The sequence below is a fragment of the Corvus brachyrhynchos genome, unplaced genomic scaffold (assembly GCF_000691975.1).
Source record: "Corvus brachyrhynchos isolate BGI_N302 unplaced genomic scaffold, ASM69197v1 scaffold61, whole genome shotgun sequence".
Taxonomy (NCBI): Eukaryota; Metazoa; Chordata; class Aves; order Passeriformes; family Corvidae; genus Corvus; species Corvus brachyrhynchos.
Genome location: NW_008236478.1, coordinates 9,741,119 through 9,760,683, shown reverse-complemented (window position 1 = coordinate 9,760,683; position 19,565 = coordinate 9,741,119). Strand labels below are relative to the sequence as shown.

General features: G+C 41.5%; 1 protein-coding gene across 1 annotated transcript in view; it reads right to left on the bottom strand.

Moving 5' to 3' along the window:
• SORCS3 (sortilin related VPS10 domain containing receptor 3) overlaps positions 1–19,565 on the bottom strand; it is a 277,450-nt gene that overhangs the window by 113,216 nt on the left and 144,669 nt on the right. Inside the window, exon 5 of the mRNA XM_008643870.2 lies at positions 14,374–14,532. Within this exon, the coding sequence (XP_008642092.2) occupies positions 14,374–14,532 (159 nt within the window). The remainder of the gene's footprint in view (positions 1–14,373; positions 14,533–19,565) is intronic.

Genomic DNA, 19,565 nt, shown 5'->3' with positions numbered 1-19,565 from the left:
CCACCCAATGCAGTTTTCCACTCATCAGCATCTTCACAGGTAAGGGTGGTTACTCGAAACAGTTCCTCAGTTTTTGCGACCCATCACCTTCAGACACTGAGCAGACACACCCCTGAACTCATCTCACACAGGTGAAAATGCTATTCTCACTTGGGGTCAGCCCTGACAGAAGGCACATGTCCGTTCCATTCAGTTCTCATCTCACCAGCTGAAGAGCAGCAAACCTCACAGGTCCTTAGGACCTGCACCCCACTTCTCAGAGTGTTGAATTTCTTGACGAAGTCAGAGCTGTCCCACAAACTGTCCCTACTCTTCTAGTCCATTCACCCCATGAGGGCACTGTGCCCCCTCAGCCTGAGGCCGTGGGTTCTGTCAGGGATTTATGATGCAGAGCAGCATTTATAGGCTACCACCACACAGGTTCTACCTCCATCTCTTTTGGTCATGGATATGACCCCAATGCCATCCTGAAAGTCTTCTGGGAAACTATAGTAGATGAAGAGATACTGCTTGGGAATTGTACAGGTTTTGCACTGGGAGAAATCCCTCTCTGGATAACTCTGGTCCACACACACCACCTGTGCTCTATTACTGCCTGGGCAGATACTGGACCAAGCCAGCCCAGAGAAAGGCCCACCTTAGTTACTGGGAGTCTTATGTCCCCTAAAAGAGAACACAGAAGCTGCTCACAGCACAACTCTTACTGTGAATTAAATTCTGTGAGCAAAAAGATTATAAAAACAAGGTAGAAATCTTCAATTTCTGATAGCATTGAAGATGTAGCTTCAGCAAATATTATCTCCTACCCAAACACCCTTGCTCTTGTACACTGCATTCTTTTAGGCCATCTCCATTACCACGTACTTTTCATATCCTGTCCTATAATGAATCAAGAGGCTTCTGCAAGCTTGAACATATAATATAATAAAGGAAGTTAGATCCCTTTCAGCATCACTCTCTACTCAACAGCCAACTCTGGTCTCCACAAGGGGCTCTGCTGTCTTGAAGATATTCTCCAGTACTGCTCTTACTATAACACTTAAAATTCAGTGGAGTAGTTCATCTCTAGCTAGCCAAATTTATTTTTGACCAGATTCCCTGGCAATCCATGCCTTGGCAATAGGCGACAACTGAAGGGAAAAGCAGAGCCTGATTATACAGGCACCCATCTCCACACATACACAGCCAAGCCAGAGATCACATGCAGAAAGGGAAGAGTAAAAGGTCTCATGGAATACGAGAGATTCCTCCCTGCACCTCACAGAGATTCAGTTTATCCCAATCCAAATGGGAAAGGGAGACTGTTTACAGGAGGAACCCAAATGAACAGCATCATTGTAAATACCAGCTATCATCAGGAACAATTTAGCCTGACAGCTGGAGCAGAAACTGTCACTGCACTGAGGCATCACTGCCAGAAAAATCACCAAATGAGAAACTCACATGTTCCAGGGCTCCCTCCGGGCTGCTGGGCAGACACCATTTACACTGTCATCTTTGATTCATCCATCACCCAGTTCCTGCAATCAAACTGTGTACCTTTGGAATAAATGAATCTGCAATTGCAAATCATGCAAGAAAAAGGAAGCTCTTATCTAACCTCTCTCAGCAGCTCTCTAGGTTTGTAAATATTCTATGGTGTCTATATTTAATCTATTTATCCCATTTATTGAAACTCTAGGTACCTTCAATCCACCTTATGAAGCAGGGTGAAGAAAAAAGCCCCTACAAAGCCCCAAGAATAAACAAATTTGATTCAAGGCAACAACTATAGACAACAACAACTCACCAAACTTGACATAATGTAACTTTAATTCCTGGAGTTAACCTAGCTTTGCAGTGATGGTACAGCGTAACTCATAATGGAAGGCTGCAAAGGAAAAATAGAGCAGCCTTCTCCATGCTGTCACTGGAGAAAAAGTACAACTCATCTAGCTAGGGAATAGCAGAGTCAATTTTGCAGCAGAACTTTCAGACTCATGACATTTGTGCCGCTGGGTATGTGTGCATAACTCTTGCGGACTTGCACGAAGATCTGAGAAAATCAACTGGCCTGAAGCAAGTGCTGTGTTAGAGGACAAAACTAGAGTCCTGTTTTGGCAGCAAAACTTTTGATGACATTATTGTTCTCTCACTATCCGGCAGGAAAGTCCCCTTGGGTCCAGTACATTCTGCTAACATGTTATTTGTACGTGCTGCTATCTCTTGAACACTGCAAGCATAAAATGCTACAAAATCTATATTCAGACAGTTTATGATCACTGAGCCTGTGGCAGAAATGAGATGCCCAAGGTAGGAGGCTGTGGGAAGGATATGGTCTTCCTCCTTTTGCATGACAGAATCACAAGGATTTTCTATGAAGCTTTAAGCTTTGTTGTTTCTTTGATCAATTGTCCTCCTCTCAAAAATATCACCCTTCATTTCGGTGCCTCAGCTCCTCCTTTTATCATACCCACAATACATTCAATGCACCAAAATTTTACTGCATCATGCCCTAACTTTCATTTTATAGCCACCTACAGTCCTATAAAAATCAATTGAACACAAAACTGAAGAATTTTATTACTGTGGAACAACTTCTTATAACTGTCACAGAACTGCTGTGGGGTTTCTACTGCAAAAATTCAAACCTGCACACAGGTGTGTGCACACCCCAAACAAACACCAAACAGGTCACCAGTCTTCCCCAGATAACCAATATGAACACCCAGCTGAAATATGCACCGAAACACAACTAAAGATGTGCAGCATTTGCAACCATGAATAAAGATATGTGTCTTAAAAGCATAAATGCCCTGCAGAAGAACAGTGCTGGAATCAGGACATTACAAAAATCTTGGGGGTTCTCCTCCTTTTTTTTTTCTAATGGTAAAATTTCTAATTCTATTAACTGTGAGGAAGCATTTGAAAAACATGGTTTTCAACATATCCTCAGTCACAGAAGCATCAAGAAACATGTAAGAGAGGACAACTGAAATTATTCAAACACCTCCCTGATTTTTTCTCTGCCAAACACATTACTTTCAAAGGACCAATTCATTATTTCTAAACACTTGGGATTGTAGCTCCTGAGGTGCTAGACCAAAAATCCAGGAACTGGCCTTCTTTTTCACCGCTGACACAATAAGCATGAAAAGCTGAAACATTCACTGGATTACCATTGAACATATGGGACATTTGAATCATCCATGCCTAGAGAGGGGACAGAGGAGTTACAGCTGTTCCTCTGGCAGTTTTATTCCCCAGAATAATTGATTACATGAAGTTTCTATCTGAAGGAAAAAAAAGAAGGAGAAAAAAGAGATAATTTTTTGAAAAGATGGGTGAATTTTGGTATGTCAAGGTTGAACAATGGAATAGTAGTTGCCTTAACACAAGTAAGAGCTTGCACACAGGCTCTCTGCCCAGGGACTCTGCATCTCTCACCAGGCAGATTTTAGGGGGAAAAAAAATGTGCGCACTGGGAGGTATAAACTACATCTTTCTTGTTTTATGTGAGAAAAGAATACCGTACATGTTTTCAGGTCAGATCCTCCAGTGATGTTAATCAGCATTTCCCTGCTAAAATCAATGGACTCACTGAATATCAGCTGCTACATGTGTGACTGCACACATCTTTTGTAAAGCACCTCAGGTATGCTATCAGATCAGAACATGGTCCATTTCCCCACTGAAAACAAGGACTGGAGACAGGGATGGTTTGTTGTGACTCAAAAAGGGAAGGCAAGAGCGACAGAGAGAAGCCTGTTTTCACAGGGCAATCTGAGAAAAAACATATAAGCTTCTAGTATTACACAAACCTGTTTCACACAATAGGCACAAAGCAATTCGAAATTAAATGTATGAGCTTTTTAATAGACTGCTGTGCTACAACATAAAAGAAGGACCCTCTCTGCCTTGTGGCACATTTACTACTACAGCACCTGTTGATGAAAAATTCTCACACAGGATCCCCACCCCTACCACACTGGAAGTTCTGCCAGGAAATATCAGCTCCTGCCTGCTGCTTTCTGGAGTTTCTCTTTCTTTGTCTCTCAGATATGCATCTCTCAACTGTGTAGAAAGACTGATTTCAGGAAGCTGAAACGCCCTTGCTTTAGGGGTAGAACAGAGAGCAAGGGACAGTCTGCTACTTCTGGGCATGCCATTCCTACTCCTGACCCCAAGCTGCCAGTCCAGCACACAGAAATGCACCCCTCAGGAAGCACCCTCACAGACTCTCCCTGTTCTTGGTGGCTGGTGATGTAAAAAACAGGCATGTGCAGGTGCTTGCTTGGGGGGATGAGGGGGAAAGGACTGTACCTTCAGCCCTCAGCATCATCTGTCCAGCTGGCTGCCTCACTGAAAAGAAAAACAAAAGGTTGGGAACTCCTCCTTTGCTTCCACATCATGTTTGCTCTCTCCTCCAGGGTGAGGGTCATTAGAATCTGTAGGCACGACAACAGGAACTAGGAAACTTAATGCTTTTTGCTGTTTTGATCATATTGGAATCATATCCCATGTAATCCATTTTGCATGCGTCCAAGACAGCAGGGTTGGTTTCAAGTCCCCTAATCTCAGGTAATATAGCAAATAGTTACATCTCAGCAAAGGAAATTACTTCCTAGACACTCAGTGGAGGCCTAGTCAATACAAGTGAGTCCAAGGTACAATTTACCTCATCCTAAAAGAGTCACCTCCATTTGCTCCCAGAAATCAATCAACACTGTTCAGTAGATCACCACCAACTACAATGTGAAGCCTCAACACCCAATGTAGGCGCACATCGCAGCGTTTTAGATCTCTACAGTCAAGCAAAATAAACCATGGTCCTGGTGTTCTTATTCTTCAGCCTTCTTCACTCTTTCATTTTTATTCCCATCTGCTATATTTATAACCACTCTTCACCCCACTTAGGTTCCAGATAAAATCAATATACTGCCATGATTTAGCATGGCCCAGGAATAAACCACAGGATCCTTGCTCTGTTACACAATAAAATAGGTTGCTCCAGCAGAAGAGCACATCTAAGCATCAAGTGTGTCTCGCTCCATTTATCTCTATATTTCCCTTTTCAAAGTAAAACTTGCTCATGAAGTATCTATAACATAAATAACAAGCAATAGGAAAGTCTGTTCTGGCTAAATCAAGTTTCACAAGCCATTACTTTCTCTTCGCCACCACAAATCATCACAAGCCCAAAGTTCAGTATTTTGCCAGGACAAAATTCATTGGGCATTTCTGAAGTACAGCCAGGGTTGCATAATTTAATTTCCCATCTCCTATTAAAACTGCCAGGCCTACCATAATCAGAATGATAAATGTAGAGTCATACGTCTTCTTTCCGACAGTAATGCCCATCAATACTTCAAATGCAAACAATTGTGACATCTGACTTTATAAAAATTACCTGGTGCACCAACACCACTTAATTAAATCATTTTAAAACTGCTTTTGTTATGTTTAATGAATGATATATTATACTGCAATGAAACATGCAGCAATACAAATACTTCACAATGCCAACAATTAAGGCTCACTTCACTTACGGCAATTGACAACACAAGTGCTCCTCACTTCATTCAGCTTGTGCATTCCAAATGAACTGGTTAGCAAAAAAGGGTGCTTCTTTGCTAATGAGTTTTGTAATCAAGGCATCTATTTTAATTTCAAATTGGCTAGATTGGGGGAAATTGCTGAACTAAATGACTGGTTCTAATTAGGATTATAAAAATATTCATCATGCTGTAGAATTAGCGCAAGGTCTTGATTTACTGACATTTGCATATAGCTTTAGTTTAAGAGTGGAAAAAACCTCCTGATAAATTGTCTTCCTTTTAATGAATTGAACAAACACTATATCTGTTTGAGTTGTCCTTTCATTTAAAGGCACTGATACATATTCATGATTTGTAAATGAAGTTAAGTGATTTCAATTCTTCAGTTCATTATCATATTGAAGAAGAGACTTCTGTAAATTGCCTTTAAATATTCCCAATCTCAAGGGTTTGGTGTGGGGTTTGGTTCTTTTTGTTTGGTTTGCGTTTTTTCTAACTTCACTAACATTTCAGTTTATCTGTTTGATGGAGCCCTGCCTGCCTGGGAGAGCTGCTGGCAGGTGGCTTGTCCAGCAACAGACACATGATATGTTTGTAGAACCTGATGTTCTCAGAAGAGTATTCAAAAGGCAAAGAGATGAAAGGCTTATTTGTGGTTAAGTCATGGGAACAGGACTCTATCTGCATTCAGTTTCTGACTTTGTTATAGTCCTCAGTGGTAGTTAGGCAGTGAAACACTTTAATGACCTGTGCCTGAATACACTAGAGATACTCAGGGACAACGCTTTGTCTGTCAGCTTCACGTTTAATTGCAAGCACTCTCAGGCAGGGATTGCTTCTTAACATGAATGTGCAATACAATGGACCAGTCAGTATGGTAGAGATTTCTATGAACAGTTACTATAATATGGCTCATATTAAACATGAAACACTATGTGTTCCTTTACAGCTGGACAACACACTCACTTTATTTCCTTCCTCAGTATGGTAGGCCTGTAGGAGTAATTGTTATTATAGCAGCTTCCTCAATCTCTTTCCATTTTGGGTGAAGAAAAGAATGCAGTAAGTGTGCCTCCAGCTTCGCTCTGTGGGGTGCTCAGATGTCAAGTGATTGGTGCAAGATAAATCTGAAAGCTGAGCACTGTATCCATAGGACTGGAACCACAGTCATTGTGCTCTTCAGGTATCAATGAACCCTGATGAGAAATTAGCCCTGGTGTGTTCTCTCACACCATACAATGAAATGGTGATTCTACCATGAGGATCCACGCAGGAGCAGAAAGAGCTTATTTTCCCCATTAGAAATAATGTTCACATCTTTCTAAGAAAAGCTGAGTTTTACTCAAAAGGTGCAGTCTCGAGCTGTTGTTGATAAAAGGAGTAGTTACTCACACTTCTGATGACGACAATTAAATTCCAGGACCAGGAATGCTGCTGAGGAGCAGGTAACAGCTCTGGGTGCCTGCTAATTTAGATCAAAACGAGATGTGAGGCAGCCACCAACCTGCCTCTCCTCATCAGCCCCATACCTCAGTTCCTGAGGAAAGAAAACCTACAGGCCTGGGCCAGAGTCACATCTCACTTCAGACATGCAGCAACTCTTAATTGCTTAATTTCAGCACATCTGCAGTAGCAGCTGCTATCCTGGAATTGCATTTCCAACATTAGGAGTTCCAACTCAAAGTGCAATATCCTCAACTGAACACAACCCTGAAGGCCCCATGTGCCTAGGTTTCCTTACGGAGCCCAAAAAACTGAGACCAAAGAGCGCTTACTGGAGGCACTCAGGACTGGACTGGGTGATAGATAATCACATCTAGGCTCCCTTTCCCATGAAAGGTTGGGCCAGGTGATCTTTTGAGATTCCCTCCAACTTGGATTATTCCATGTGTCTGTGAAAATAGCTCATCACAAAGAATCCCAAATATGAATGACTGGTTGGAATAAGGTGCCTGTATTTCTAGAAGCAACTCCCCCTGGATTTCTCTGGCAGCACACTGCCCAACTGGACATTGTGAAAAAAAAACCCCAACCAAACAACCCCACCCTTAGTTGCCTTACTGCCCTATGTCATACTGGGAGACTGGGCCTAAATTCCAGGGGAGAATTTTACCCGGAGCAGAGACACTGCCTTCATGGCTCTGCTTCTGTGTCTAAAGCATTATAAAAAACCCAAAAAAACAAACAACCCAAACTTTCCCATGTAGTCCCAAGTGTTAGCTGTGATTTGTTTTTTTATAAATTCAGCAGTGTCTAGTCAAGATAGTCAAGGCAGTGACATGCACTGCATTCAATTTTCAGATAACTTGCCACATCTCCCACACCAAAGGAATCTCCCCAGTCAGACCTGATACTGTCTGCCAGGTGCAACTTGGTGATACAGCAGAATGTTATCTTGCACCTCTTATTTATCACCTCATTCAAAGAGATAATGAGATACCCACTTTCTTTTGTTCACTTTCTGCTGAAGATTAAGCCCTATGGAGAGAGAAGCCACTGATTGCCAAACTTCTTGTTTATCTAATATTCTCAAATTTGTAATGGTGTAGCTGGGGAATTTAAATTGGTATGTTATTGAATTATTCTGTCTCTTACCTATTCCCAGCAGGTTCCAAGTTGCAGTTTGGTCTGTAAGAAGAGGTGGAATTGTATCACCTTGCATACCTGGGGTTTTTTTCTCTTAACAATGGTGATTTGAAATATTTTAAATATCTCTCTCCCTATTCAGTAATCTTTTCTCTTTTAAACAAATTATCTTTTTAAAATTATCTTTTAAACAAATATTCATGCAGGAGAGTTGTGCATATTGCTCTGAAAGTTTCAATGTCATTCTGAGAGAAATTCCATGGAGTTGGAAACGCCCTTCCATTTCTACCTCCAGACTGACCCATTCCCCAGAGAGGTATCGGAGTGTGAGAAGTTTTGCCTATTGAGAATTAGTTGGTTCCTTGGATAAATGAGACAAATAATAAGACATTCGACATATTAGCATCAGAAATGTAAGATCAACTCAAGATATTCCTCCCCAGTCACTGTGACTGGCAGCAATGAAATCTGTACCTTAAGCTTGTGCTGGGAGACTAGAAGCTTTCACAGCCCTCCACAGAGAAGTTCTCCAGGCTTTCCAACAGACAATATTGCACCTTTTTCATATATTCCCCTTCCCACCATATTTTGATACAAGGATTGTTTAAAATGGTTTCCTATGTATTTTCTGCAAATGCGAAGTTACCCATGAAAACTGGAGGCTGAAGGCCCATTTTCCCTGTGTACTGGGTTATATAACCAAGTGTCAGTATGGACACTCCCAGTGAGACCCAGTCTGACCTGCAGCAAATTGTCTGTAACATTTACATATTGTCCACCTTCTGCCAAAGGCCACTTAGGGGGCCATTAACAGAACCAACACGTGCACACATCAGATTGCACTATTTTATCAATAAAGTAGACACACACACACACAAAGCTACTGGGAAGAGATCCAAGATTTTCAACTCACAAGATGCATTTAATCTCCCAGGACCTGATAGTTATACAATGTCACATAGCTGCTCTGGAGGGAATAGTAAACCCACCCATGTTTGCTTAAAGCCCCGTAAAAACTCCTCCTGCCTATGCTTTATACACTGTGAGAAGATATCAGGGTCTATGAACTTGCTACGTGTTCATGCCCACACACAGAGATTTCTTGGCTCAGCCATGCTGCATTTATGTGATCATACAGGAGAGTTAGCAAGGCAGAGGAGGGTCCTAATTGGCTATAAAAATTAAGAGCAGGAACGATATGCTGAGTTGACTCATACCGAAAAAGTATCCTCAATAACTCCTTGGATACTACAAAGAGAAAACAAATGGTGGTAACTGTGATTTGTCCTTAAATCAACAAAGTAACTAGCAGCCACAGAGCCATCTATCTTTCAGAAAGCCTGCTGAGCTCCCTCTCACTGAATCTTCTCCTGGGAATTGCCCTAGGCAGGAAAAAGCAGGACAATATCTATGTGGCAGTGGTAATAAAAGATTTGGTGCCTGGTTTTGCATACAGCTATTTCAGTTGATGGAAGTGGTAACATCACAAAGTCTTTGGCTTTCTCAGTATGAAGCCGTATTTCAAGAAGTTCTGTTGAGAAGAGATGGGCTCCTCCTCTTAAAGAAGAAGGTGTTAGAATATGGAATAGACTTTCTAAAACGCCAACTTGGAAGAGACAATGATTCTGTTAAGAGGACATTCAAAATGTGTTATTTTTGTTTAGTTGGTTGGTTGTTTCCTTAATCAGCTAGATAAATACCTTAATATTGTTGTCAAATGTGCAGGAGTTAGCTAAAAAGAAGGACGGATGTTTAGGATGAAACAGTCATTAAAAAAAGGCTTGAATCACAGCCATGGAACTGTAGGTCAGAAGACCTTAGAGGAAAACCTTTTAATGGGAAGATCCAAAACACTAACTATTTTCATTTCATACAAAAACTTTAATATTGTTTTCTATTTTTATAAACAAAACAATTTTAAAATATTTTTATCTAGGTGGTTACCAAATTCATTATTTGTAGGGACATAAAGTGTTGGTATTTCATTTTACTGTGTGGAACATACTACGCAAAATGGATTTTCAGATTCATCATTCTCATTAATTTCTAAGTTGACCACAGCTTGTTTAAAATACCACATTATTATTATTTTAATTGAAAGAGAAAAATAAGACAAATATTAATCTGAAATATACCTTTTAATCTAAGATATGAAATTAATTTTTCCAACTTGTTTACTCATTCACAGTTACATGAGGATAGATTAGATCTTCCCTTAACAGTTTCTGCTGCAGGGAGTCAAATTGTATGTACTTGATTTGTTTTCAGAGTTATTTGTATTTTTAAATCTGCCACTAAAGGAGTCATTAAAATATAATTTAAGGCTCAAACACACTTCTAGAACTTAGAGGGGTGGAAGAATATGGTCTCCCACTGTAGCAGTGGCTGCACTGCAGAGCATCCAGCAAGTCACCTTCCTTGTCACAGTATCTGTAGGTGAATATTATCTCCAGGTTGCAGGCTAATGATAAACTTTATATTTTATTTCCTCTCATGCATCAAATCAGAAGTGTTTCAGAGCAGTTTTATCCCCAAAAAAAGGACATATAAACTGAGAAAGCAAGCACTATTTGATCCAGCTCCACCTATTTTGTGCCAGGCAACTTCATGCTGCCTCACAGGAAAATGGGCACAAAAACAAAGGACAGAGGAGTAAGAGCAGGACTAGGCTGCAGTTGGACAATTAGGCCCTGACAGCATGGCATCCCTTTGGATAGCCTCCTCACAACTGCAGAGCACTACTGCAGCCTCTGTAGCCACTTATTTTAGAAGCTCTTGGTATCTCTTTTCTGGTGAGCAGCAGAGAGATCAACTGGTCATTGCCGTTGGCACGATCTCATAACCACATCTAGGAGAGAAGGCACAGCACAGTAGAGTGGGAAGGTGTGAGATCCAGATCTGGTTTCTAGAGAAAAAGAGAACAACCACAACAATCTTTTGAAGATGCAAAAGACATGATGAATATTCTTAAGTATATGGGACTTAAAGCCTAAAAGAGACTTGATTCTTGCATTGGCCTAACCTAAGAGAAGGAAAAGGCTGACCTCTGGTTCCCACTCAGCTGCGGCAGCACTCTTGCTTCCAGACATGCAGGAGTGCATTACACTGGCCTCTCAGAAGACTTCATCTGGGGATTTCACATGGCACTGCTGTCAGGCTCTAACAGCACTGCCCATTATCTCAGTATCAGCTGTGACTGCAGCGAAGCTGCGTGATCCTGAGTCAGAATGACAGCTCTTTCACGACTCTTAGTAACCCAAGATGTGGCTCAGCACAATCTATACCTCAGTTATGTTAAACAAACATTTCAACTGGGAAAAGCACTGCTCTGTGGTTCCATTCTAGGACCCACATTGAACCAGCACTTCAAGCTATCCTTCTGACCAGTGAAGGAAAGCATCATGAGTGGCCTTGAATGCAAAGGCAGACATAAAGGAAAAGCCTGAACTTGGCATTGCAACATTTCCATTGGACCAACAAGCTGCAGACCACCTAATCCTTGCTCTTACTCTGTGAACAGTTTTATTCAGTTTCTGGGATAAAATGCAAGCAGCTTCAGGGTGTTTCTAGCTCAGTTTATTTTTCTTATCTTTCTCCTGGGCAGAAGAGAGCAGCTGAGGTGTGCACACAGATGCATTAGTTTCAAGGAGTAGAAGCAAAAATGCCCTGGTCTGCTATTGCTGTACTGGATCAGGGAAGCCTAATTACTACCTCACAGTCAGTCACATGTGCCTATCTTGTATTTTGATTTCTCCTTCCAGTGGCTAACATCAAAAAAAGATTACAAAGCTCGGCAAGTAGAAGTACAGTGCTTCAACCCAAGAGCAGATGCTCTGCACTTGCTGCAGATGGATCTCTTTGCAAATGCACACTCAGGATGTCTCATCTGGCTTCTCACATACATGACCACCTCATCAGATGCCTGTTTCTTCCAAGCCTGTCTGTATAAACACCAGGATCATGCAAAATCATTACCTCCAGTTTAGAAGTGGCATCAAGCCATTTTGTGACATCAAATAAATAGATTGGTCTTTCCAGCCTACTTCAAAATCCCTGTTACACTGAACCTCTGACTGCAAAAAACTATTTGACATTTGACTAACTCCTTCATACAGTAAGGACTTGATACTATGAAAGGAGTGTATTTACAATAGCTTTGTTCTTGCAAATGTCACTCAAGAACCATCAGTAGCACAGCAGCAAAACAGCTGGTGCCTGCCACAGCATTCTGTTAACAAGTGGGAAGCAGAGCAACAGGAAATTATTTAATTATATTCTCAGTAACTAGTTTGGTAAAAACTTGCACCAGACTTTCAAATGAAATTCTCAAATAGAGAGGCACAGCATTTTAGCTGTATTGTTCCTATAGCTGGGATGTGAGACTAACTAGTTCAGAAATCTTCAACAATAACTGCAGGAATTGAAAATCCCACCCAGAACACACCCCCACACCTGAAAGGTTAACACACATGTTTGGTTTGTGTGGAAATGTTTTCATAGCAGGGAGGGGGCTAAAGGGGTGGCTTCTATGAAAAGCTGCAAGAAGCTGTCCAAGAGAGCAAACACCAGCCAGCTCTGAGATGGACCCACTGCTGGCCCAGGTCAAACCCATCAGTGACAGTGGCAGCACTTCTGGGATAACATCTTCAAGAAGTGAGGGAAAAAAAACTAACTGCCAACTTCAGCCAGAGAGAAGTGAGAATATGTGAGAGAAACAGTGCTGCAGACACCAAAGTCAGTGAAGAAGTGGAGGTGCTCCAGGCACTGGAGCAGAGATTCCCCTGCAACCCACAGTGAAGACCATGGTGAGGCAAGCCAACCCCTTGACCCATAGAAGGGTCGGGACTGGCAGGACAGGTAAGCCCACAGGGGACCCACATTGGAACAGTCTGTTCCTGAAGTCTGCCTCCCATGGAAAACATCCCCACTGGAGTAATTCATGAAGAACTGCATCCTGTGGAAAGGACTCACATCGGAAAAAATTGTGGACAACTGTCTCCTGTGGGAGAGGGGACCCCATGCTGGAGCAGAGGAAGAGTGTGAGGAGTCCTCCCCTGAGGAGGAAGAGGAGGCAGAGACAACGTGTGATGAACTGAGATCAGCCCCCACGACCTGGCCCCCCTTGCTGCTGGGATGCAGGACAGAGAGAAAATTGTGAGTGAAGTTGAGCCTGGGAAGAAGGGAGGGGTGGTAGAAAGGTGTTTTAAGATTTAGTTTTTATTTCTCATTACTCTACTCTGATTTGATAGAGTAGCGTAGGATAAAGTAGATAAGCAATTGATAAGCAATAAATTCAATTAATTTCCCCAGCTGAGTGTGTTTTTCCCATGATGGTAATGGCTGAGTGATCTCTCCCTGCCCGTATCTCGACCCACAGGCCTTGCACTACATTTTCTGCCCCCTGTCCAGCTGAGGAGGGGAGTGACAGAGTGGCCCTGGCGGACACCTGGCACTTAGCCAGGGTCAACCCACCACAATGAGGAAAACTTAGTGGTTATTCAGCATGGTTTTGCTTTCCAGAGTCTAGGGATGAGAGAAACATAAGAGAGGAAAGATAAAAGCTTGGCAAGTGTTAAACTTCGTAGAATTTGTAACTTGATCATCCTGTGTCTCAACTTTGGGCTGTAGTGGAGACTGCTGCTCCAGAACTGAAGCACACATCTCCTTAGCCATGGCACTTTACTACCACATTGCACCTGCTCTACTCAGCACCCCTCAAGACAGATGAGTGCAATGCAACAGCAAACTTGCTACGGACAAAGTAACAGACTGGAGATGTCTCACTCACAGAAGGCACTGCAAAGTGGCTTACAAGTGGCACAGAGGAGTTTGCTCCCTGATTTCCAGTCGGCAAGCAGAATGAGCACCCCTCAATGCTCACCAGCCAGCTGTTACAGACCGACTCAGCCTGAGCACTCCATCCCCAGAGACAGCTAGAAATCTGCACCTACGAATCAATAGATTTTTAGAACAGCTCCATATGTCATGTCAAATTTCTAATTCTTTCCATCTTTCATCATATTTCCACCACTGAGGTTTGCACACCCATCATGCTCACTGTAACACTCAGCTCCTTTTGGCAAACTGGCTTTGGAGTCGCTGCATGGCTTTTGAGCACATTTAAACCTGCAAAGTGAGAACAGCAAAGCACACGATAAATTCTTCATCATCCCTGAAAGGGAGCAGTTCTAGACAATATCCCCTTCAACTCTTGGCTCATAATCATTGAAACATTACATCAATTGCTCACCTTTTGATCCAGACTGTAGGCCAAGATCCACTCCTCCTGCTTGGGGTGGAAGAGCAAGCTCTGGATATAGAAGTTCAAACGGTACTTCTGGTAGGTAGCCCCTTCATCAGAGCTGATGAGGATGCTGCTCTCAATCTCTGGATCACTAAGAAGCATGATCTAAACAGAAAAATGGAGGGAAAAGAGTGTTAATGGAAAAGTGAAACTGAACATCATTTAAGAGTGAGGTCATGCAGCACTGACTCCTATTAGATGTACTCAGACCATCACTCAAGAGTGTAACAGCCCACAGAATTAGCGTGGGTTTTTAGCCTTTCTATTCCATTTTATTTGGCAATTCATTTGCTGATTTATTTGGCGATTGCCATTTTTCATTTTATCTGGAAAAATTCAGAAAGTCCAGTAAGGATGAAAAATTCTATGTATCAAAGTTGATTTTGGCTGGATATAGGAACATCAGGCAGCCACACCAGGCTTTCCTGGACCCTTTTCTCTCTACCTTTTCTGTCTACCTCTCACCCAATGTGGAATCCTCTCTCCAGAAATAAACAACAGAGCATCCCTGAGATTTAAGGCTCATTATCTGGCAGCTTGCAGTGCAATGAAGGAGAGCATCACCTCTCTGGAAGCACAGAATGCCTTCCTGCATCACCTGCTGGCATCTGGGTACAGTGCATGTGCACATGTGCAAACACTGACACGATCTCGTATATCACACTCCCAATGTGTACAGTAAGAGACCATCATTCAGTCAGTGAAAACATAATTTTCCTCAAGCACAGGAAAGTATATGACCTCAATTTGTACAGGGAGGAAAACACTTCTGAGCCTCTAATTTTAATTAGAAAATTATTACCGATACTTTAAAATGGGTTGATTCCGCACTATCAGATGGCAAACTCTACATAGACATTACCAAGAAAAATGTTGTGGAAACATTACCACCATCTTATTAACATCTGGAGAAAACGACTTCACATTAAAGCAAATACCACTACCATAAAATAAAGGCAAACAGTGGGAAATAAATTAGAGCTGTTCTAAACACAGCAGGTTGTTGATACAGCAGCTGAATTAAATATAGAAACTGTCTTTCAGCACAAAAACAGATCTAGGAATGGCCTTTTTTAGCTCACTGCAGAATGATCAATTAGCTGAGATCCACTGCAGTTTTGTTTTTTGTCCACATTGACTTCTCTTACCCAGCTTCACAGAGCTCCAACTTCAAGACTACAATGGGGAAATACATTAATTTTGACAGCAAAAAGCAGTTACAAGGAATGGTAAAACCCTTGGTATGTTAGACCTTGATCAAGCAAAAAATTTCAATGCTTGTTTAATCTTAAGCACCTCATTAACTCCATGAAGTCACCAAGGGAAAGGGAGTATAACATCAATGGCTTCTGATCCTTTCCACTAAGAAATGAAAAGCTGAACTAGAGTGAACGTTTTCCCAGGATGAAGCCATCTGTATGAATCCAGCTGGATGTCAAAGCACCTTCAACATCCCTCACATACACCACTCACCAGCCCCAAAATCAATCTCCAGCCACTCCCACAAGAAGCTGCACCTCAAGTAATGAAGAAGTGCACTTGAATTGTGCTCTGGTGCACAGTCTGGGGAACGAGAAACATTCCCATATGCAACTGACTCCCCGGGAACTAGTCTGAGGTCTCCTAGATCTCCACCTAGAAAGAAGCTTTGGTGTATTTCTTCTTTCTAATCAGATCAAAATATCAATTTCATTATGCTCCAAACAATAACAATTTCACAACTGTTTGAAAGATATTTTTTTCTGTCACTCTTGACTTAAGACTGCAAAGACATTTTATACCCCTGTTCACCTAAAGCATATTGCCTGTGCCAGAGAACTATAACAGAGTTCAGTAAAAATCACTTGCTTATATGGAATGGAAGAAGGATGTAAGCCCACCCATTTAACAAGACAATCCAGAGAGATCTTATATTTAAAATAAAGGTTACTTCAGGAATAAAGTATTTTCTACCTGATGTCATAGAAGATTACAAAGTTAATAATGCTGTATATTAAAAGGTCACTGCTGGAATTCTGTCCTCAAATAAGGAGCACAACACAGCTAACAGTGGCACGGACCTGAAGTAGCACACACGCAAAACATCTCCTCTCCCCTTTCACATGCAATCTGCAGCACTTCTGTGGATAGCTAAAGAAATGGTCATATGAGACCAGAAAGGCAGTATTTCCACCAGATGGTTCACAAATCTGGCCAATTTGTTCTTCTGGATGCATAACAGTGGTTGCAAGATCAGATAATAAATCCACCAAGCTAGGAAAAATGGAAGAACCTAACAACAGTCATATCTAGAGGTGGCAGCACATAAATTGTGCCCCGTGCCTTCACCCAGTTCCCATATCCATTCTCCATCCTTCAAATGGAGAAATGAACACATCCAACACCTCTGCTGTCATCCATCCTCCCAGGAAAGGCTGATCCTACACAGAGAAGGATAGAAAAACCAGGAGGCTCAGAGTGAAAAACAAAAGCCCACCACCAGCCACACAGCTCGGACGGGCACACACGTTTGTTACATGGCACGCAGAAAAAGAAAAGTGAGCAACTCTGGGCTTTTCTTTTTTTATTGTTTCTATTTTTCTCATGGAAGCTGTAGGGGGAGCGAACTTCTAGCAGGGGAAATAGCAGGACATTTGTCAAAGGCCTGAAACCACCACTTCTTATTATAGGACCAGGACGAAGGATCTACCCCAGCAGTGATATAGATTAATCACTTTTCATTAAGAGACATAAACAAACTCCAGTCAGAATGAGCATTTCTGCCAGCACCCTGTGTTGCCATTTATAATTGCCATAAGGAATAGCAAAAAAGCACCAGAGAGTTGTCAAATGTAATTTATAGGGGTTTAAGTTCTAATCATTTTCTATAATATTAAATTAAATGGCAGCCTTTGTTTAAAAGGAAATTACATTTTGTCTTTCTACATTCTAGATTATTTATATATATACAGGCATGTATAAAACATTCTTTTCAGTTGCTTTTTCCTCTAGTTTAAGTGGAGAGGGGAAGGGGAGGCAGGACTGGCTACTGCAAAGGGTTAAGTCCTTGAAAACATACTTGAGGTGAGTTAGTTTATGCTACATACCTTTTACTGACTTTCAAAATCCAGTTAACAATGAATGGCAAGCACCAGACCAAAAAGAAACAGGCTGAAAATCAGACTGAACTTCAGATAGTTCCTTAGGAATGGATGCTGAGGAAGAGAGCTGTCTGGGACATGGTGCATCTCCTTTAAAGCAGGAGCTTTGGGGACAGTGGTGACACACACAGAGCTTTTTCTGAATGAACTCCAGGTGGGCAGAACACCAGACAGCAGTGGGGAAGCACACAGAAAGATGATGATATGGAGAGGCCCCCTTGCAAGAACATTAACTACAATATATGGACTGAGATCTTCAGTACGTGAGCAGGGAACATATCCAGCTCTGAACACTTCAAGGGGATTTATCCCAGGGAATAAAAAGCACAAGCTGCAGGCAGGAAGAAGTCATACCTATGCCTGCCATAATGTATCTGGTACACAAACCACAGCAGTAGTTAAGACTCACTCAGATTTGTTGGAGAGTGTGTAGAACCCTTAAAGGAGCTCAAATGCAGAAGCAGGGAGGAGGGAAAGTGACACCATATTACGGCACAAATCCACAAAAAAGTCATGCCCTCAGATGGGGTTAATGTAATAAAAACTAGGGTAGGATTTGTAACTAAGAACCTGAGCTCCTGCTAGCCAGCTCAAAATTCCAAGTATGTCACTGGGTTAATATAAACACTTTCCTTGGTATTGCTTTCACATGGGTTATGTGCAGGTGGATGAGTTAAGATGGTGACATACTCCTCTTCCTCTGCGCCAGGGTAGCCAGGCACAAAGACAGCTGTGATGTGGAATACTGAACTGTACAGCAATGAGCCAGCACACTGCTCACAGGCACAATGCTACAACATCCTCTACTGGCATGGAGATACAGGTAGCCTGAGCACAGAGATTACAACAGAGATCTGTTTTGTACATAGCTGAATTAGTTAATAAACCACCCCTGGACAAAAAAAAAAACAAACACCAACCAAAACAACATGCCACATAAATGGCATTTAAATGGCATTTTTATTAATATTAGCTTTCAAGGAATCCTTTTATTTTTCTCAACGAACATAAATTTTCACTGTAAATTACCAAAGCACATCTCCCTAAATCAGCACAGACCAGTTTATAGGTGCAATAATCTGTAGCAATAGTACCACTGAGCTACATTAGCAAAAGAGCACCAGAGAGTCGTCAAATGAATAAAGAAGTTCAAATAAATGTCTTTTGTTCTGAGAAACAGACAGCATTAAACCATTGTGTACTGCCTCCTGATTCTTCTCTTCACTTTAATGCACTTTCCATAAGCAGTCCTTCCCAGAGGTCCCAGTCACATTTACCTATGTAAAAGGCTATTCTAAAAAAAATAAACAAAACAGTTTTAAAATAATAAACAAAAACAACAAAACACCTACAAACCATGCAAGCCACCATAGCTACAAAACAAACCCAGTTCCTTAGCGAAGTACTAGAATTTACTCTGTAGCACTGCATTATCCTCTTCTACAGCTGAAAAGGCAGTTTTGCCAAAAACACTGTTGCAAAGACAGAAAGTTGAGGTTTCATGTTTACAGGTTCATAGGGATTTCCATATTGAATGTGCTCAGCTTAAAAGTGAAAAGACTTTTTTGGGGGTTTTTATGGCCTCCCACTAGCCCCTCAACTCAGAAACACTTTAGATCCTTCCTAAAGCCTAGCCACATCTACATCATCAATGAGAAAACAAAACAGATTTTAAAAAAGAAAAATTACTGTATTTTTCTTTCTTTTCCAATTTGATTTAAAACATTTAATGAGTTGTATGGTCCCATGTCTCCTTCCCACAAAGTTTCATAGTAGCTTTGAGTTTAAAAAGCCAAAGAGTTTCAACAATTTGTGCTGAAATGTCAATGCAAATGGAGGATTTTTGCTTTGGATTTTTGATGTCCTTTCCTCCTTTTGAAACTGAGAAATCAAAATCCAGTGACATTTAAAGGCTTAAAGATACAAAAATCATTTTCTTCCTTCAAAACATCAGTCCATCACAAATTAAATATGAACAGTTTGGAACTCTTATGGGAA